Source organism: Zonotrichia leucophrys, chromosome 15, assembly GCF_028769735.1.
Source record: "Zonotrichia leucophrys gambelii isolate GWCS_2022_RI chromosome 15, RI_Zleu_2.0, whole genome shotgun sequence".
Classification (NCBI taxonomy): Eukaryota; Metazoa; Chordata; class Aves; order Passeriformes; family Passerellidae; genus Zonotrichia; species Zonotrichia leucophrys.
In genome coordinates, this window is record NC_088185.1 from 2,456,918 (window position 1) to 2,474,812 (window position 17,895).

Sequence of the window (17,895 nt, forward strand, 5' to 3'; positions counted from 1 at the left end):
ACAAAAGAACAAGCATAAAGATAAAGCTGTCCCGTCATCACAGTGTCCTGCCAGGAGCTGCTGGGTCACTTCCTGAGTGTGACTGCAACTTCATTGCATCAGAATTGTATTCGGTCACTGTATAGATTTTTTTTTTTTTTTATTCTTCCCAGTTAGATTAAAAATATCAACTCCAAAGGACAAGGACCACGTGGCCATTCCCTCTCCTGTTCCCTTGGCTCCTGGCTCCTTTTGGCTCTCTCTCCAGTTACACACACGGAAATAATACACACACCCACACCCACACAGGGACAAAAGCAGGCCAGGAAGGTGCTGCATGCCAAGTGATGCATATAACTGAGGCTCTTTTAACACAATTAATTGTTTCCAGGCATAATTGTCTTTATCAGCTCTGCTAACAGCAGCAGTAATTGGGGAGCTGCTGCTCCTAAGGGTTACCACACACTGCCTACTCCAGTGCTGGTGACATGACTGATAAAAATCAGAAGAACAAAATATATGGTGGTTTAATTGACGTAGTTTTTACTACATTGCATTTCAAAAGTATTTAAATTTACCATGAAACAGATCTTTGACAGATTATTTATTGACCTTTACTGTTGAAGAAGAAAGAGTTTAAGACGGATGAATGGCCTAGCACCAAAGCTTGGCCAGATATGATTTTTAGCTATTTTTAACCTAAATAAGTATTCAGCCTAGGTTTGAGAAAAATAATGCAATCACTCTTTTGAGATTTACTCCAGCCAAGTTCCAGCCTGGATAAGGAAATGCGAGTTAAATCTAACTGATTTTCCTTCCGAATTTACAGCTGGGGAATTTTAAACAAAGGAGGCCACGAGTGTGTGCTGGTGGGGCTCGAAGGCTCTCTGGGAGCCCAGCTCCGTCCAGCAGGACACAGGGCACGGTCTGAGCCATCCAGGGACCTGCCCGACCTCTGAGTGTCCCAAAGTCACATCTCTGGGGACATACCTGAAGTCCTGAGGGCTCAGGACTTCAGGGGCTTCCATGGATGAATTGAGGAGCGTGTACAGGGAAGGGAAAGGAGCTGAGAAGGGGCTGGAGCCCCAGGAGGGGCTGAGGGAGCTGTGAGGGGGCTCAGCCTGGAGAAAGGGCTGTGGAAAGGGCTGCCCAGGAGTCCCCACTCCAGGAACTGTGTAAGGAACGACTGGACGTAGCACTCATGGCTGCGGTGTGGTGGAGAAGGAGGTGATCGGTCACAAGCTGCACTCGATGATCTCAGAGGTCTTTTCCAACCTCAATGACCGATCCCTCGGGACTCCGAGCGCCTCACGTGAGCGCAGCGCACAAAGCTCGCTCTGTGCGGGGCTCTGCCCGGCGCTGTGCCCACGGAGGGGCTTCACCCGCTCACAGGGGCTTCACTCCGCACAGAGGCTCCCCTCACAGGGGCTTCACCCGTTCACAGGGGCTCCCCTCACGGACCCCTCACAGGGGCTTCACTCCCCCCTCACAGAGGCTCCCCTGAGCCCGGGCCCGCTCAGGCACCGCGGCCCCCCTCCCCAGGCCCCTTTGGTTCGGTCCAGCAGCGCCCCCCTCCCGCCGCGCAGCCCCCGTGGTACGCCCCGGCACGCCCCCCCGGCAGGGGGCGCTGAGGGCGGTGCCCGCCGGGCCGGGGCGAGAGCGCGGCGGCACTTCCGGTGCGGGGCCGGGGCGGGAACGGCGGCGGGGCCGGGATGGCGCTGGACGCGCGGCGCCTGGAGGCGCTGAGCCTGCAGGAGCTCAGCGCGCTGCTGGACGACGAGGAGCAGCTCCAGGACATGGCCCGCGAGATGGAAGAGGTGAGGGGCTGCCTCGCACTCCCCGGCCGCGGCCTCTCCTCGGGCCGCCCCCTCAGCCCGCCGGGTGCCCGGTGCCGCTCGGGTGCTGGGGGGCTCGGGACTCGCCGCTCCCCGGAGCCGCCGGGCGGTCCCGGCCCCGCCGCGGAGCTGTCGGTGCGTGAGGAGCCCCCGGGGCTGCGGGGAGCGCTGCCGGTCCCGTCGTCGCTCCCCCTGCGCTGCCGCCCCCGGCCCCGCTGGCCCGGCCCGGCCCTCCCGGCCTTTGTTCGCCGGCCCGCGGCGGGGATCGGTGCCCGCTGGGTGCCCTGCGAGGGGTGAGGGCTCGGCGGGCTGGAAACGCGAAATTCAATGAATCCAAGCGCTGAATTAGGAGACAGTGACGGCCCGGAGGTGGGATCAGCTTTTCCGTTCGCACAGCGCTCGTTCTGCGCCTCGGCCGTGGGGAAGGATTTTGCCAGGGTGAATTGAAAACAATGTGAAAGAGATTTCTGTGTGCCTCGGTTGGTATGCTGGGCGCAGCCAGGGCTGTCAGCCTTCTCTGCTGCTTGTTTTGCCTATTTGAAGTGTCTTTGTCAGTGCATCAGGCTCGAAGTCCTGCTTTTGGATCTGTGATTCTTAAAACAAAACAGGAGCCTGTTTTCTTCCTCTGGCTGTGCTTGTCTTTAACTGGTTTCTCTATGTGCCAGTGGACACTGGGTGCTACAGTTCAGATATGAGACTGTTCTGGGTTTATTTGGCCACAGATGTCCCTGAAAGAATCTTACTCTTAGTCAGATAAGAGCAAATAAGATGAAACTATATGTATGAAAACTTGAAAAGAAAAAAATGTACTCTGCTTCTCTGGGTCCTGTATTTATTGGGGTTTTTTTTGTTGTCTTAAATTAGAGGACAAAAGCCTCAGCAGAAGAACAACGGTGGCAACGTGTTCTTGAGAAAGAAACTTAAGTTTATAAAGTAAAATCAATTACAATTGTGTTCTCTCAAACTGAGATTCTGGCCCTTTTGGTGCTTCTGAGGAAATTGTTCTGGATCACCCTGAGCCAAATTATCAGAGTATTGCCCATGGACAGGCCCACTGCAGGCTGGGGCTGAGCTGATGAGGTGTCCTGGGGAATTTATTTGCTGTGTTATTTGTTGTATTGATGAGGTGTCCTGGGGAATTTATTTGCTGTATTATGCAACAATTCAGATTTTGAACTTTGTGCCAATAGATTTCTGAGAGTGGGGCCGCCATAACAACTTTTTGTGCCAGCCTATATTTTGAGAACTTGGAAGGAGCAGGCGGTGCTGTGGAAAGTAGAACATGCAGAGAGCTCTTGGCTTGCTGGGGGCAGGAGCACCCTGCTGAACAAAACCTATTTAAGGAAACCCAGCAGGTTATAATGGGCTTAACTTGGTGAGGATGTGAACGGTGGAGCTGCTGCTGCTGCTTCCAGAGTGACTCCTGCCAAGGAACATGGGCTCTTTATTATAATTTATTTCTCAGTGTGAACTTAAGACTGTAGGTCAGAAGTAGCAGAAAACCTCATGACCTCAGTAGAAAAAATCATTCCTCAGTATACACAACCAGCCCATATTGACCCTCAGGTTTTCCTCTCTCGTTGGCATCTTAAGGCTTTCAAATTGCAGAGTGAATTCTGTGGGCCCGAGGGAATATTTATTTTGTGGTGTTTGGGAAGCGTGGCCAGGTTTGGAGGTGCTCGGGCTGTGTGGAAACAGGGCTGTGCTGCTGTAATCCTCTTTTATTGGATGTGGAGGCTTTTACTGGAGTCTGTTCAGCTGGAAATGTGTTTACCCATCTTGGAGGGAATTGGCCATGCTTGAATATTCCTTCCTCCTCCTGTTTTTGCCTTCACTGAATTGTTTGTTGCATGTGAGACCTGGGTTTTCACTGGGAGTGTGTGGCAGGAAGAGGGAGAGAAGGAAATCCTGAGCATTGAGGAGGCACCACGGTGACCTCAGTGCTGTCAGTCCGTGTGTATCCAGGGGTTGTTCCAAAGTCCTTGCATTCCTGATTTCACTGTGACATTCCAATTAAATCACGATTCTCGAGTCACTTCTCTGAGGTCACTTGTATTTTCAGTGGCAAAGTTGGTTAAAGCTGATTATTCCACAATTGAAAAAAACCCCTTTGTTCTCCTTGTTGCAAGGGAAACCCAGCTCAAACCCAGCTCAAACCCCAATGTGTTGTTCACAGAGGAGGAGGAGGATTTGGAGAAACCACTCGGCTTTCTTGCTGACAGCTAAAAATAGGCACTCACAGCCTTGGAGGGGATGTGTCCTGTGTGGCATTTGAGCAGATCTGTGTTTGTGTGTGTGTGTGTGTGCCCAGGGGTGATGTGCTGGCACCATGTCCTGCAGTGTCCCCAGGTGTGTGACGCTGTGGCAGCAGAGCTGAGCTGCTGCTTTTCCTGTCTGAGCCTGAACAACCAACTCTGCTCTGCCAGAAAAAGGAAGGAAGCTGCTTGTCTGCTGCTCCCAGCCCTCTCAGACTGGGGAGGGCTTTTTTTGTCATCTCTCAGGTTGGTCTCTGCAGTGCATTCACAGCATCCATCTTCATTAAACAGCAGTCACAGGATTGGGATGGAGGGGACCTGGAAGATCATTTAGTTCCAAACCTCCTGCCGTGGCAGGCTCATAAAAGTAATTTGTTTATAAAAGTCAGTCTCAGTCAGATAACCCTAAAAAGCTCAGATGAGAGAATTTGTGACCTGACACTGGTGATGATTTGATGAATTTCCCTGTGAAAGTGAATTTTCTTTTTGTCTCCTGGAGCATCACTTCTGTAGCAGTGCAGTCTTGTGTTACTGGCTAAGGTTCCATGGCCAAAAATTGTTTGCTTTTCAATACCTTAATTATGTGAAATCAAGAAGTCAGAAATGTATTGCCTTCTTCTCATTCCAGCATTTCAGAGTACACTGGCAAGCACAGAAGGAATTTTTTGAGCACAGTCCTTTTCTCAGAAGCTGATTGAACGGATCCTGCAGGGCAGAAAGTCCAAGTTCCACTCTGTGCATTCGTGCCCAGATTTCTTGGATTCCTCCTCCTGTCCTAAAACCACATTGTGCAAGTGGTCATGTTCTTGTTGGCCAAACATGAAATTTAGTTGCAAAGTTAGGAATTAGACTTGGTGACAAGTACAGATTTTTCTCTTCTAGCTGAGCACCAAATGAGTGACCTGTCTGTGTGTGATGGGTGCAAATTGCAGTGCTGTGTCCTCCCTCTGCAAGAAATGTCTAGGAACTGCAGCTTACCTTCTAAGCTTCATTTTGTCATTTTCAAGTAATCAGAAGAGCTAAATTTAGCCAATCTAATTACTTTGCAGTATGTTTTAATATTTATTACAGAACAGATGTTGTTAGGGGGTGTATTATTATTCAGCAGCCCTTGATGAAAAGCACTCCTAAATCTTCTGTAAAAGAAGTCTCTTCTCCTGCTCTGCACCTGCCAGCTCCTGTTCCAGGGGTTCATTTGACACTCCAAACGTGCATCTTTATACATCCACAGTGGGACTGCACATTTTCTTCTTCATTTACAAGTCTGTGTAAGTGAAAGAGAATGTGGGAATGGCAGATGCTGGAGAAACCTAAAACTGCCACGGATGTGTCCTGTGCAGAAAGGAATTAAAACAGAGCTGCTGCTTATTTATAGCTCCTTAAGAGACTTTTTCTCGAAGGTACCCAGAGACTCCTCTCTGTGGGGCTGGCCAGAGCAGGCTGATAATTAGAGCAGCTCCTGATGGGCTTTGTGGGCAGCCAGGATTGCTCAGCCCCTCTGGGAGTGAGCTTGGGATGAGCCAGGGTGACGCTGCTCAGAGACGTTTTACACAAATAACTCTTGCTGCAAACCATCCTTTTGGAGTAAGGGATCAACATTTATAGAATGAGTGTTGCTAAGCTAGTACTAGTTCTGGTTTAATTTTATCCAGCTTTTTTTTTTTTCCCTTTTTAAAAGTGGGATGAAACAAAGCTGCAGTTCATAAAAGTAGTAGACTCTAAATTCCCAAAGCAGTTGCTGCTGCCTGCTCTTGGAAATGCTCATTAAATAAATCCTTGAGTAAAATTATTCAAATTATGTCCATTAAAGAAATTCATTTTTAAGCAGCTGAAGTTTTGCAGTGCTGCACAAACCCTGACTTGTGTTTTCAATACCCTTTGTGTGTCCATGGCTTCATTTCCTTGCAGCACAGGTTGGTGTTGAGTGCTCTGCTCAGGAGTGAGCAATCCTTGTTCCATGAAAATCCCCTTGCAAGCAGCTCAGTGTGGCTGCCCCATTTGTCCCATTCAGAATTCATAGTGAGAGCTTAGCAGTTAGAAAAAAAAGAAAAAGCTCATATATTCTCCTTTTCTCCTTAATATTGTCCTGTCTCACTGTGTCTCCTGATTCTGACTGGTCTTTTCATCTGGTTTCAGATTAACATTTCCTGCCTGTTGAAGTGCTCATGACCTCAAGAGTCCTGTTAGGAATTCTGCTGGACTCCCATGCTCCTGGCTTTTATCTCTCAATACCTTTATCCTGACACTTGCAGTGGGCAGGTGAACAAGCAGTGCAGGAGCAGTTCCCTGCTAATGCACATTTTTGTCACACGTGATAACAAAACACCTTTTGTTGGATTTATTCCTTCCTCAGCCTTTGTCTTGGCCCTGTGGGGAGCTGTGAATGGAATGGATGCTGAAAGCTTGCTTTGTGCTGCACTGATAACCTTAATGCACTGCTCATGCTGGACTGGGCCTTCCAGCTTGGGTGATTTTGCAGCTGGTTTGTTTTTTTTTTTTGTAGTTTTAAATTGCTCATTTTTAGGCAAACTTTACAATCTTTGCTTTCTGATTCCTTGAATTAACATCCGTTTGTAGTGGAACAGTTGCTGTCAGGTTTTTACACAGACTTTAACATCATTGAAGAGATTATTCTGGTTTATAAATTGTGGCTGTATTCAGGTTGCATTGCTCTGGGATTGTATCTGTTCTGTTTGTGAAACAGAACTCACAGACTTCAGAATTCTCTCAGTGACACGAAATATTTCAGTGTCCTGAAACGAGTGGATGGGGCTTCACCAGCTCCTCCTTAAGCTTCATTAAACATCACTCCCAAGTTTGCTTTGTGTCTGAGGAACTGGTTCTTCTCATGGTTTTGGGTGAGATTCAAGTTTCTCATCTCTCCAAGGGTGCATTGTGAAAAGAAATTTGTCACAGACCAATGCTGGAAGTGGAGGCTTCAGGAGTGACATTTTAATTCATCTTTAAATGTCAATTACCATTCTTGATCAACTTCTGTTAGAAAAAATATTTCCTTCTCAGAAATGTTCTAATATGGAGAGAGTTTAGTCATTAAGTCCTGTGTAATTTCAAGCACTACAACTTAACAGTACAATTACAAATACCTTAATCAGTTTACAACAAATATTTTTAAGACTTTTGCTGGAGCTTTGTCTAGTCCATAATGATTAAATGTCAGGTGCAAAGGACAGGATGTCACTCTGCCTTAGAGGCAGGCAGGTCATGTTAATCACGTTTTTCTTATTTTCACAAGTCAGATACATCATGTCATAGTGGTATTTACTCATCTCCACACATCTGAAATTATTTAAAAGTAAGGTTTTTCAGCAGATCATTATGAAAGTTTAGGAATTTGCTGCTTCTTCCTTCTGCCTGGTCCTGTTGAGAAATATTCTGACACTTGAGGCAGGGACAGCATCACAGAAGTCCCATCTGACTTTAGGAAGCTTTTTCTTACTCTGTTTATTTGGATTTCTACCTCCTCCTCTTTGCTATAAATGATTCTAGTAAAAGCTTCATTTTCCTGCTATTTGTGCTTTTTGAAGGCTTACAGGTTTGTGTCCACTGGCTTTTCTCTGCCCTGGGTAAATGCACATCTTCTTCATCCTAAAGGAGAGATCAAAGTTCTCTCATTAAACTGCTCCCTCCTGACTGACAGGGGAATTTCAGCCTCCCAAGCAGTGCAAATTCTGAATTTGCTGTGAGGAATAGTGAGCTCATTAAAAAGGTGAGAGAGGCACCAGAAGCCTCAATGTTCTTGCACAGTTTTCCTTGGCTGGCAGTTCAGGGGCAGCAGTGACGGGGCTGCTGGGCATGGCAGGGGCTGGCATGGTAAGAGTTGGGTGCCACTAATTCAGCTGTTAAACCCTTAATAATTCTTTTTTTAAAAATGTAAATCAGGGAGACTTCAGCTTTCTGAAAGCAACAGTCCTAACTGGATCAGATTATATAAGAATAAACAAATGGAAACCAGTTTAATTTAAATTATTTTGCATTAGACTCAAAGGTAAGAAGGGAACTTTCTTTTTATTCTTTGAAAGGATCCACATTGAACACAAGCATAGTGCTGGATGCTTCTTTAGGCTTGAGGAGTGAAAACAATATTGAAAGTGTAATTCCTGAATTTCACAATTTGGAGTAGAATTGGGATGGATGAGAATTTAGGACTCTGCCTTATCCTTGGTGGTTGTTGTTGGGTTTTTAAGTGATTTGGCAAGAACAGGGTGAGAGTGAAGCTTTGGGTTTTGAAGAGCAATATCTGGGGACAAGTGTTAAAGTAACACTGAGTTTTGAATTTAGGAAATTAAAGCAGCATTTAAATATTGCAGAAGGAAGTAATTGCTCTCAAAGACAGTGGCTGTGCCTGGAAAAACACCTGAATTGGATGCTGACCTTTTCTGGGGCTATTGAGCGATGGAGGAGGTGACAAAAATGTGCCAGAATTCTGCTGGTTTGGAGGCAGCTCCATAGACTCAGTCTGTGGTGCCCTGGCAGGAATATTCCTCTTGTTGATCCAGCCTGAGAATCTGGAATCAAATCCTTTGGTTGGGATTTTTTTTTTTCCCTTTTGATGTCTGAATATTTTAGTGAATCTGATGTGACACCCAGGGCAGACTTCTCCAAACACTCAGCTCTCCCAGAGCTCCCGAGGCTCTCACGTGCACGTGTGAGTGTGAGCAGGCTGGAATCTGGCTGAATCTTGGGTGTGTGAGAATTGGCATTTTTTCTTTAGGCTGGGAACTGTTGAGCAGAAGGATTAAACTGAAAAAAATGAAGGTTTTGGCATTAATCCAGGATTGGTGTAACACAGTTGGGGAAGAATATTCTGGAGAAGGAGCAGTCATGATGCCATCCTTATTTTTTACACATTAACAAGATAAGGGATGATATTCTTCTGCACCCATTGTGTCTCACTGCTGGAATTCAGAGTTTTTCAAGAGCTGTTGCTTTATCTGTCAATTTTCATCATTTGTTCATCACTTGCAGGCCCAGTGCCACAGCACTAATTCTTACATACTTCTGTTGTTTATTTAAAACTTTTCAGAGTCTCATTTTGTCTTGCTTAATAATGTCACTGTCATTTCACACACTTTCTTGTTGTTTTTATTTTATATCCAGGCCCAAAACGTTCAGCACAGCAAGGACATGACTCTTGCCAGCAACCGCAGCCTGGCAGAGGGAAATCTCCTGTACCAGCCAAAGTTGGAGTCTCTGAAATCAAATTTAACTGAGAAATACCAGGAGCTGCAAGTTCTTTTTGAGGCATACCAGATAAAGAAAACAAAACTAGGTAACAGTGGCTGCTGGCAATTATGATTTGCTGTTTTTTAAGTGATGTAAATCTGTTGCCTGTTTGTTGTTTGGGTTTTGGTGTCTCATTTTTAGCTGTGTGAATTAGGGTACAAAGTGAAATGTCATTCTTGTGTAGTGCTGAAATAGATCACACTTGTGATGATTTATTAAGTGACTGTCACACCCAGTAACAGATACTGTGGGTTCTTCCTGTTACCTACCTGTTCTTGACCCACTCTTCTCTAAATTATCAACTTCAGTTACTCTGCCAAAGAGCAGAACACTTTGAATTTTTAGTAACTCTTTATAAATCAAATGGACTATTACATTTAACTTTCATACTGAATCATATTGTACATCTGATACTGCACTTGCTGAAGTGTTTTCAATATGATAAATACATAATTGGAATTAAATTCCAGCTCTTAGCACTCTGACACTATTCCTGAGTTGTTACCATATTTCTGACTGTGCGTGACCCTGTGTGGAGCTGCTGCTGGTGCAGGTGTGCCCTGGAGGTGCTGTGTGGTCCCAGGTCACCCGGAGCCCGCTGTCACTCTGTGTCCTTCTGTCCCTTTGCAGACAGACAATCCAGCAACGCTTCCCTGGAGACCCTGCTGGCCCTGCTGCAGACCGAGGGCGCCAAGATTGAGGAGGACACAGAGGTAATGACAGAGCCCCATGGCCAGAACCTTCCATGGCTGAGCTCAGCAGGTGACAGCTGAAAGAATGAGGACTTGTCTCTGCTCTGAACCTCAGGGAGCAGCTATTGCATTCCAGCAATTTTATTTCTTTTTTATCTGATTTTTATCTAATTTTATTTCTTTTTTATCTGAATTTTATCTAATTTTATTTCTTTTTTTTCTGATTTTATCTAATTTTATTTCTTTTTTATCTGATTTTTATCTAATTTTATTTCTTTTATCTGAATTTTATCTAATTTTATTTCTTTTTTATCTGATTTTTATCTAATTTTATTTCTTTTATCTGAATATTATCTAATTTTATTTCTTTTATCTGAATTTTATCTAATTTTATTTCTTTTTATCTGAATTTTATCTAATTTTATTTCTTTTTTATCTGATTTTTATCTAATTTTATTTCTTTTATCTGAATCTTATCTAATTTTATTTCTTTTTTTATCTGAATTTTATCTAATTTTATTTCTTTTATCTGAATTTTATCTAATTTTATTTCTTTTTTATCTGAATTTTATCTAATTTTATTTCTTTTTTATCTGAATTTTATCTAATTTTATTTCTTTTTATCTGATTTTTATCTAATTTTATTTCTTTTATCTGAATTTTATCTAATTTTATTTCTTTTTTATCTGATTTTTATCTCATTTTCTACTCTTAACATCTTTGAAGTTCAAGACAGAAAGTGCTCCTTTTTAAGCAAACCCTCTCAGTTCCTTGGCTTTGCCTTCAGACTTGTAGAGTTTAAATAATGTGGAATCTTTTTTTCAATGGGGTTTGCCTGGTACATGTATTACTTCATAATAAATGTCAATTAGTGGCCTAATAAAAAAAGCAACCTGTGCCTGTGCTGCTTTTCCTGCAGTGCTGCTGGTGAAATTTCCCATTGTGGTCTCAGTGTGTCTGTGCAGGGGCCAGGGGTCACACACAAGTGCCTGAAGGGTGGTGTGACTTCACAATAATGGCAGTGCTTGGATTTGTTTGCAGATTTGCATGCAGGCATTTTCTGTAATTAATCAGGAGGAAAAAATGTGCTTATTAAAGCCTTGAGTTGTGATTGTAAAAAGACATTCCCAGGACAAGCTGAATTTAGTGATTTTATGTTTGTTCAGCTCTCAGTTATTGAACATCATTTACCCAAAGCCACAGGTGAGGGTGAGTGTTGAGCCTGACTTGGCAATAATCTCAGTGCTGAGTCTCCCAGAGTTCCAGTGTTTCTGCACGGAGCTGTAATTCAGCCTGGCTGGCAATCTGGGAAGCTGCTGCACCTGGTTTGTTCCCATCCCTGGCGATCAGGGGAACGCTCAGAGCCACATTCAGATGTTTTTATTGCTGTTACTTCAGTATCAATTTATGCAAAAGTGATATTTAACTCTCAGTGCTTCTGAGTAATCAGTAACTCAAAGTTCTGCCCAGAATCCTTCAGTATGCCAGTCATCTTCCATATGCCAGCTGGAAAATCACAGGCAAAATGCTGCTATTTTGGGATGTGAGCCATTTAGATTCTGTTGCAGTAGGCTGTTCCCTAAGAGAATGTTCTGTATTTGACAGAATATGGCAGAAAGGTTCCTTGACGGTGAAATCCCGCTGGATTCCTTCATCGACGAGTACCAGAGCAAGAGGAAGCTGGCTCACCTGCGCCGGGTGAAGATCGAGAAGCTGCAGGAGATGGTGCTGAAGGGACAGAGACTCGCTCAGGCTCAGCCTCCGGCGCAGCCGAGGGCGGCCGAGCCCTCCGCGGCCCCCGGCGATCCCTACCGGGATGCGAGCCCTCCTCCGGCCGTGGTGCCGCGGCGGATCCCGCCCCCGCCGCCCTCCGGACGCTTCCCCGCGCCCTTGGCGGGCCCGGCAGCGGCTCCGTACCCGCCCCTCCCGCCGCGGCCCGGGGCCGCCCAGCCCCCGAGCCAGCTGCCCCCGCCGGGGTGCCCGGCCCCGCTGGTGCCGCCCTATCCTCCACCGCTGCCCCAGAGACCGCCTCGCCTTCCTCCACATCCTGGCTTCATCCTCCAGTAAATGTTTGGGTGCGCCTGACTCTGGTATTGGTGCTTATATTTCCTTTTCCCCCATCAGAGACTTGCTGTGGGCAATGGGAGCCTCTGTTCTTTGCACAATTGGAGCACAAAGGCCGAGCTGTGGCACAGAGGTTTGCAATTGCTTTGCTAAATGTGATGTTTGTTTGCAAAGGTCAGTGGTGACAAGGTTTTCCCAGGAAGGTGACGAGGTCTAAATTCTGTAAATCCATCGAGTTGGGAAGGCACTGGCAGTGGATTTGCTGAGCTACAAACAGAGCCACGCTCTGAATTCCTCAGTGATGGCAGATCAGCATCCTCCTGTGTTCGGATGTGTTCCCTGGCAGCTGGAGGGATGTGTGGCTCCCAGCTGGTTGTCCCTCTGAGGAATTGTGTCACTTGTTGGGGTGGTGGCAGCCATATCTGACCCCTGCCTGCTGGGCAGGGCTGTGCACAGACCCCCAGCCCCTCCCCAGCCAGGGGCACGGGGCTTGCACAGCTCGCTGGGCTGGAGCTCCTGGCACAGCAGGGACAAGGACAAGAGTTTCATTTCTGCATTTCAGTTGTTACCTTAGACAGTGTGTAATCAAAGTAGGCACTACTCCCACTCCTGAAGAGCTCAATACCCTCAAAGTCCTGGTCCCTTGAAATGAAACTAAACTGTTTGTAGAGCCAGTTTAGGGTTTTATAGACACTTTACCAGGCAGTTTTATTTCCTTGCCTATTAAGACTCTTTCTAATGGTTGGTTTTTCTCTCCTTTTCCACACCTTGGATACAGAAATGATTTTTTTTTTACACAGGTGCTTAGCTTTTGCTACCATGTGATTCCAGGAATCTAGGCAGGGTATTTTCTTAATCAAATACTGGATTTTCACATGTAATTGCCCACTTGAATTTCCACAATTTCATTTTATCCCTTAACTCTGTCTCTCACTTGGCAGAACTACTCTTAACTTTCCCATTTGGTTTAGTTTTCAGTTTGGGGCATGTGTATCTATCTGGAATTTGCAGTTAATGTTTCTCTGCAACTAGGCAAAAAGGAAAAGCCTTTTGAAGTCCATGGTGGCTTTTTGCATCCTACAGAATCTGTTCCTGACTTCTGCCACTGGACGGGAGAGGCTTTTTAGGGCAGCTCCGATTTCACTCCTGATGTGACTCTTGAAGCCTGAGGTGCAGACACATGCTGGTGCTTTAATCCAGCTCTGGGGGAGGCAGATTTTAACCCCTGTTGTTTGCACAGAATGTGTCTGTGGGTTTGTTACCAATCTGTCAAAGCCCCTGGTTATTTCAGTTATTTTGGTATCATTGTGCTGGAATGCACCACATTGTTTGGGAGTTTGTACTACAAACATCAGTCAGAACAGAATATCTATTTTTTTTTCTTTATGTAAGACCTGGATTGTCCCTTAATCATTTCCTCTGGAGTGTGGTGCTGAGCAAATACTAATCTGAAATTAAGCTCATAACAGGAAGCTCTCAATTCTGAAAGTATGACCGTGGTCATTTGTTCTGCCTTGTGCAGCCAAAGGCTGGGCAGTGTTACTGGCATCTGAACCAACTCCCCAGTGGAAGTCTGGCAAGTTTTTATAGATGGGGGATTTTGTGAAGCAATGTGCATTGGATTTGTTTGCCAAGTGTGTTTTTTCTGTAATCTAGTGATGGTACAGGATGTGGTTGTTTTTTTGGGTTTTTTTTAATAGTGTGATATCTTTTCTTGGTATTATTTTCTCACTGAAGCTTTGTATAAGCATGGTTAATTATGACTCGTTTCTAAGTAACTTTGCTGTGCTGTTAGTGCTGGTATTTGGGTGGCAGCTGTTCTATCTGGATGCTAAACTTGAGTCTGTGTAGAAATGTGTCCTAGAAAGAATTAAAGTGGGTGGGGGCTACCAGGGTGCAGAAATTCATACTTTGAGCCTGCTACACAAAACTCTAAAACACTCCCAATTCAGTTTTACTGAGATCTCATGAAAACAACCAGGTATATTTTACACTTATCAGGTGCCAACTTTTTTTTTCTGAGGGTTGGAAGTCCTCAGAAGTGATGGGGGTGATGGATAAGTGTATGGTGAATTTGCACTGCATTTTATGTATCAGACTTTATTGGTATTAGTAGTCCAGAAATATTTTTACTACTTGTTAAATCTTCTGTCTTTTGGTAACTTTTGTGATAACAATGACCTTTCAGGGATACTTTATCTAAAAACAACCTCTTGTGCACACTAAATACAGACAAAGCTAATGCAATTTTTTTGTCTGGGAGCAAAACAATGCATTATTGCATATGCATGTGGCTGATGTGCCTTAGGATCACTACTTGTGATTGTAATTCTAGGATATTAGCATTTTTATCATTTGAATGGCCATTGCTTAACTCTAACTGAAGGGCTCTTGAGAGCACTGACTTTTACAAAAACTGACCCTCATACTTCAGAGAAAACAGCTCTTTCTGCTCTTTGTAAGCTTCCAGTTGCCTTCACTGATGGGTGAGTTTGAACATAGCTGATGTAACTAATGTGATGTTTCAGTTATTGCAAGCTCATAACTGAAGTCCAGCTGCTCATGGAAAACGTTTTGCCATTAATTCTGTGTGTGTGTGTGCACACAAACTGTAAATATTTACTTGACTGCTGGTGATGTTCAAGGGTAAAGGAGAATGACTGTGGAAAGCTGTTCAATCCTTTCAGCAACAAACTTGATGAAACACTAACCTGGCAAGAGCTGTGTCAGTGCTTTCAACCTGTTGCCCTTCAACAGCTTCTCCTGTTCTGTTATAGCTAATAAATTAATTCTGCTCTGGCTAGGATGTTTAGAATTGTACTAATTTGCACTGTTTATAAGATAGTGAGATTAAAATGCCATAGGCAAGCTGAGACTTGAGAGGGGGTGGCTCACGATGCTTGCCAAAAAAAAAATTAAAAGTATATATATATAAAAAGGATTTTTGATGTCTGCTACAAATAGCATAAACTTCCCCAAAGCAATTGGAGTGGAGAAAAATCCTTTAACTACGACGTGTAACAGGGCTTCAGAGTGTTGGTAGCATTGGGAATGCTCTCTTTGGGCAGCACTGTTGGTGCCAGTCTGTGTGTGCAGTCCTGAGCTGGGGCTGCAGTTCTGGCTCCGGGGCTCTCCCTGCCCTCAGGGCTGCTCCCAAAGCAGGTGCAGGGCTTTGTTCCAGCACAGCTGATCCAGGCAGGTCCCCCTGTGCTGCTGGAGGGAACGGGAGCTGCCCTGGCAGGGACCCGGCCTGCTCGAGGTCCCCGTCCCCAACTCCACGGCCTCAGCCTCTCCTGGGACCGCTCTGCGCTCCAAACTGGAATCTCGGAGATGCAGAGCTCAGAGCAGCAATTCCTGTGCCCTCCCCTGGAGCTCAGAGCAGCAATTCCTGTGGAGATGCAGAGCTCAGAGCAGCAATTCCTGTGGAGATGCAGAGCTCAGAGCAGCAATTCCTGTGGAGATGCAGAGCTCAGAGCAGCAATTCTGTGGAGATGCAGAGCTCAGAGCAGCAATTCCTGTGGAGATGCAGAGCTCAGAGCAGCAGTTCCTGTGCCCTCCCCTGGAGCTGCCCTGGAGCTCAGAGCAGCAATTCCTGCGGAGATGCAGAGCTCAGAGCAGCAATTCCTGTGGAGATGCAGAGCTCAGAGCAGCCATTCCTGTGCCCTCCCCTGGAGCTACCCTGGAGCTCAGAGCAGCAATTCTGTGGAGATGCAGAGCTCAGAGCAGCAGTTCCTGTGCAGATGCAGAGCTCAGAGCAGCAGTTCCTGTGCCCTCCCCTGGAGCTGCCCTGGAGCTCAGAGGGGGCAGAGTCGTCCTGTGCCTGGACAGTTCCTCTGTGTGCCCCTGCGCTGCCTCAGCAAGGGGCAGCTTTGTATGCTGAGCAAGTTGTGAACATACAGTGGAGTTGTTTGCATTATAAGTCTTTCTGTTATCTACTGTGTTCTGATTTTAAATAAAATAGCATATCTCTTGGTGTCCTGTCCCCTTGTGGCTCCCTTCAGTCCTGCTGCAGTTCTGTTCATGATTTTCAACCCTAATGGGGCTTTTTCTGTAGCAACAGAAACACAGTTTTAAATGGATGAAGAACATCAAATTGCAAATTGCTTTAATTATTCATGGTAAATCTGTTGGCTGTGTTTTTAGTGACTGGATACCACGAGTCCATTTTGTGTGGAGCTGCTACAGGATGGGTTTGCTCACAGCAGATTTCACAGGTTGTAATCAGGGCAGGGAGGGAGGTGGGCTGTCTGTCAGGTACAACCCCTTTGCTTTTCTGCTCATTTCCTGCAATTAGCTAGTGGGAATGTTCAGAATCCCCTGGAAAGGCTGAAGGCAGAAAGCTTTTTTTTTAGAGAGGAAAATCTTAGATATCAGCCAAGTTAGGAGAAATGAGTCAACCAGAGTTATTTAGGAATATGAGTCAGAGGGCAGAAAAGACCTGATGTAATTTTCTGTGAGATCTGTCACTTCAGTAGTGATGCAAAACAGAAATCAGAATAACTGATCAGGGAAGAAATTCCCTTTTTTAATTGTTTCTTGATCCCTTCCCTTTGTGGTGGCTGCAGAGCTTGGATAACCTTGTGCAGGAAAGGGAGAGTGCAGCTGAGGAGAAGCTGCTGTGCTGACTCAGTGCAGGTGGGCGAGGGCAGGGGAAGGTGTTATGTAAAAGCTGCAGCTCCTCACTCAGCTCTGTGCTCTGGTTTGGGGCTGGCAGAGCTGTGCCTGTTCCAGCCCTGGCCTTGGGGTTCCCAGGGGTTGTTGTGGCTGGGATTGTTCCCAGGGCACAGGAGCTGTCACCTGCCAGGGTCACACCTGCCAGGGAGGGCACTCAGGTGGCACTGGGTGCTAAAAAAGCAAAATGCCACAATGGAAGGTGTCCTGTTGGGGACACTGCAGTGTCCGTGTGGCCTTGGCTTGGCCCTTCCCTGGAGGTGGCTGCAGGTCCTTCCCTCGCCCTTGCTCCTGTAATTTGAGTCCCCTCGGGTTGTACATTAATTATTTTACAGCTTTGCCTCTTCACCTCTCTGAGATGTGGTCACCGGGAGCTGGGCGTGCTGCCTGAGGGTTTTTGAGGGATTCTGGGTCTCCTCTGGAGTTTTGGGGGTGCCCTCTGAGGCTGTGCCTCCATTGTTCCCCACCTGCAGCACAAACCCAGGTGCTGAGGCTGCAGATGTGCCAGTGCACACCCTGGACCCTGCTGGAAGCCAAAAGCTGTTTTTTAAACACTGCTTATTATTTCCAAACCGCTCAAAGGTGCCTTTTTTGCACTCCTGTAGGTGATGAGTAGGAATTATTTTTTCCTTCAAAGCTCAAAATGTTTCCTTCTCACCACATAATCCCACACCTTGCTACGTGCACTTAAAACTGCAAATTATTCCAGCAACCACTGCTGGGGCTGGGCTAATTTCTGAGGGGTTTGTTAGTCCTGGAGGGAACCAGTGACAGAGATGGGAGGTGACAAAATTCTCAGCATGGAATGAGCCCACCTGGCTGAGCACAAAATGCTGGAAATGCCTTTTGGCCTGGGGCGTGTTGTCTCACAAGGTATGTGGGGAATCCAGACCAGCTTTGTATTTTTTTATTGAACTCTGCATACCCTTGAAGCATCTGTTAAATGATTTGATTAGCTGGTGCTTCTGGCTTACCCCAGTCATTTTTCTGAGTGGGTCATTCAGGAAATGCCATCCCTAAATACTCTGCTGCCCAAACTCATCTAATTCATGCCTGGTTGGGCACAGCAGAAAAATAACTTTTCTTACAAAAGGCTGCTTTTTGTGGCTTCGAGGGCTCTTAAAAACATACTTTAGCAGAAGTTTTGTGGTCTGG

The 17,895-nt window shown here is 45.9% G+C and overlaps 1 protein-coding gene across 1 annotated transcript; it reads left to right on the top strand.

Moving 5' to 3' along the window:
* Nucleotides 1-1,649: 1,649 nt before the first annotated feature.
* On the top strand, nt 1,650-16,042 carry VPS37B (VPS37B subunit of ESCRT-I). Its single transcript, XM_064726958.1, has 4 exons — nt 1,650-1,796; nt 9,188-9,359; nt 9,944-10,026; nt 11,611-16,042. Exons 1-4 carry the CDS (start codon nt 1,692-1,694, stop codon nt 12,070-12,072), a joined length of 822 nt encoding a protein of 273 aa, XP_064583028.1. The 5' UTR covers nt 1,650-1,691; the 3' UTR covers nt 12,073-16,042.
* Nucleotides 16,043-17,895: the final 1,853 nt, after the last annotated feature.

Bases quoted from the DNA above. Each gene is read 5' to 3' on its own strand.
- VPS37B (XM_064726958.1), top strand. From the start codon at position 1,692: ATGGCGCTGGACGCGCGGCGCCTGGAGGCGCTGAGCCTGCAGGAGCTC. The intron at 1,797-9,187 runs GTGAGGGGCTGC...TTTTATATCCAG, and splicing joins TGGCCCGCGAGATGGAAGAG to GCCCAAAACGTTCAGCACAG. The intron at 9,360-9,943 runs GTAACAGTGGCT...GTCCCTTTGCAG, and splicing joins GATAAAGAAAACAAAACTAG to ACAGACAATCCAGCAACGCT.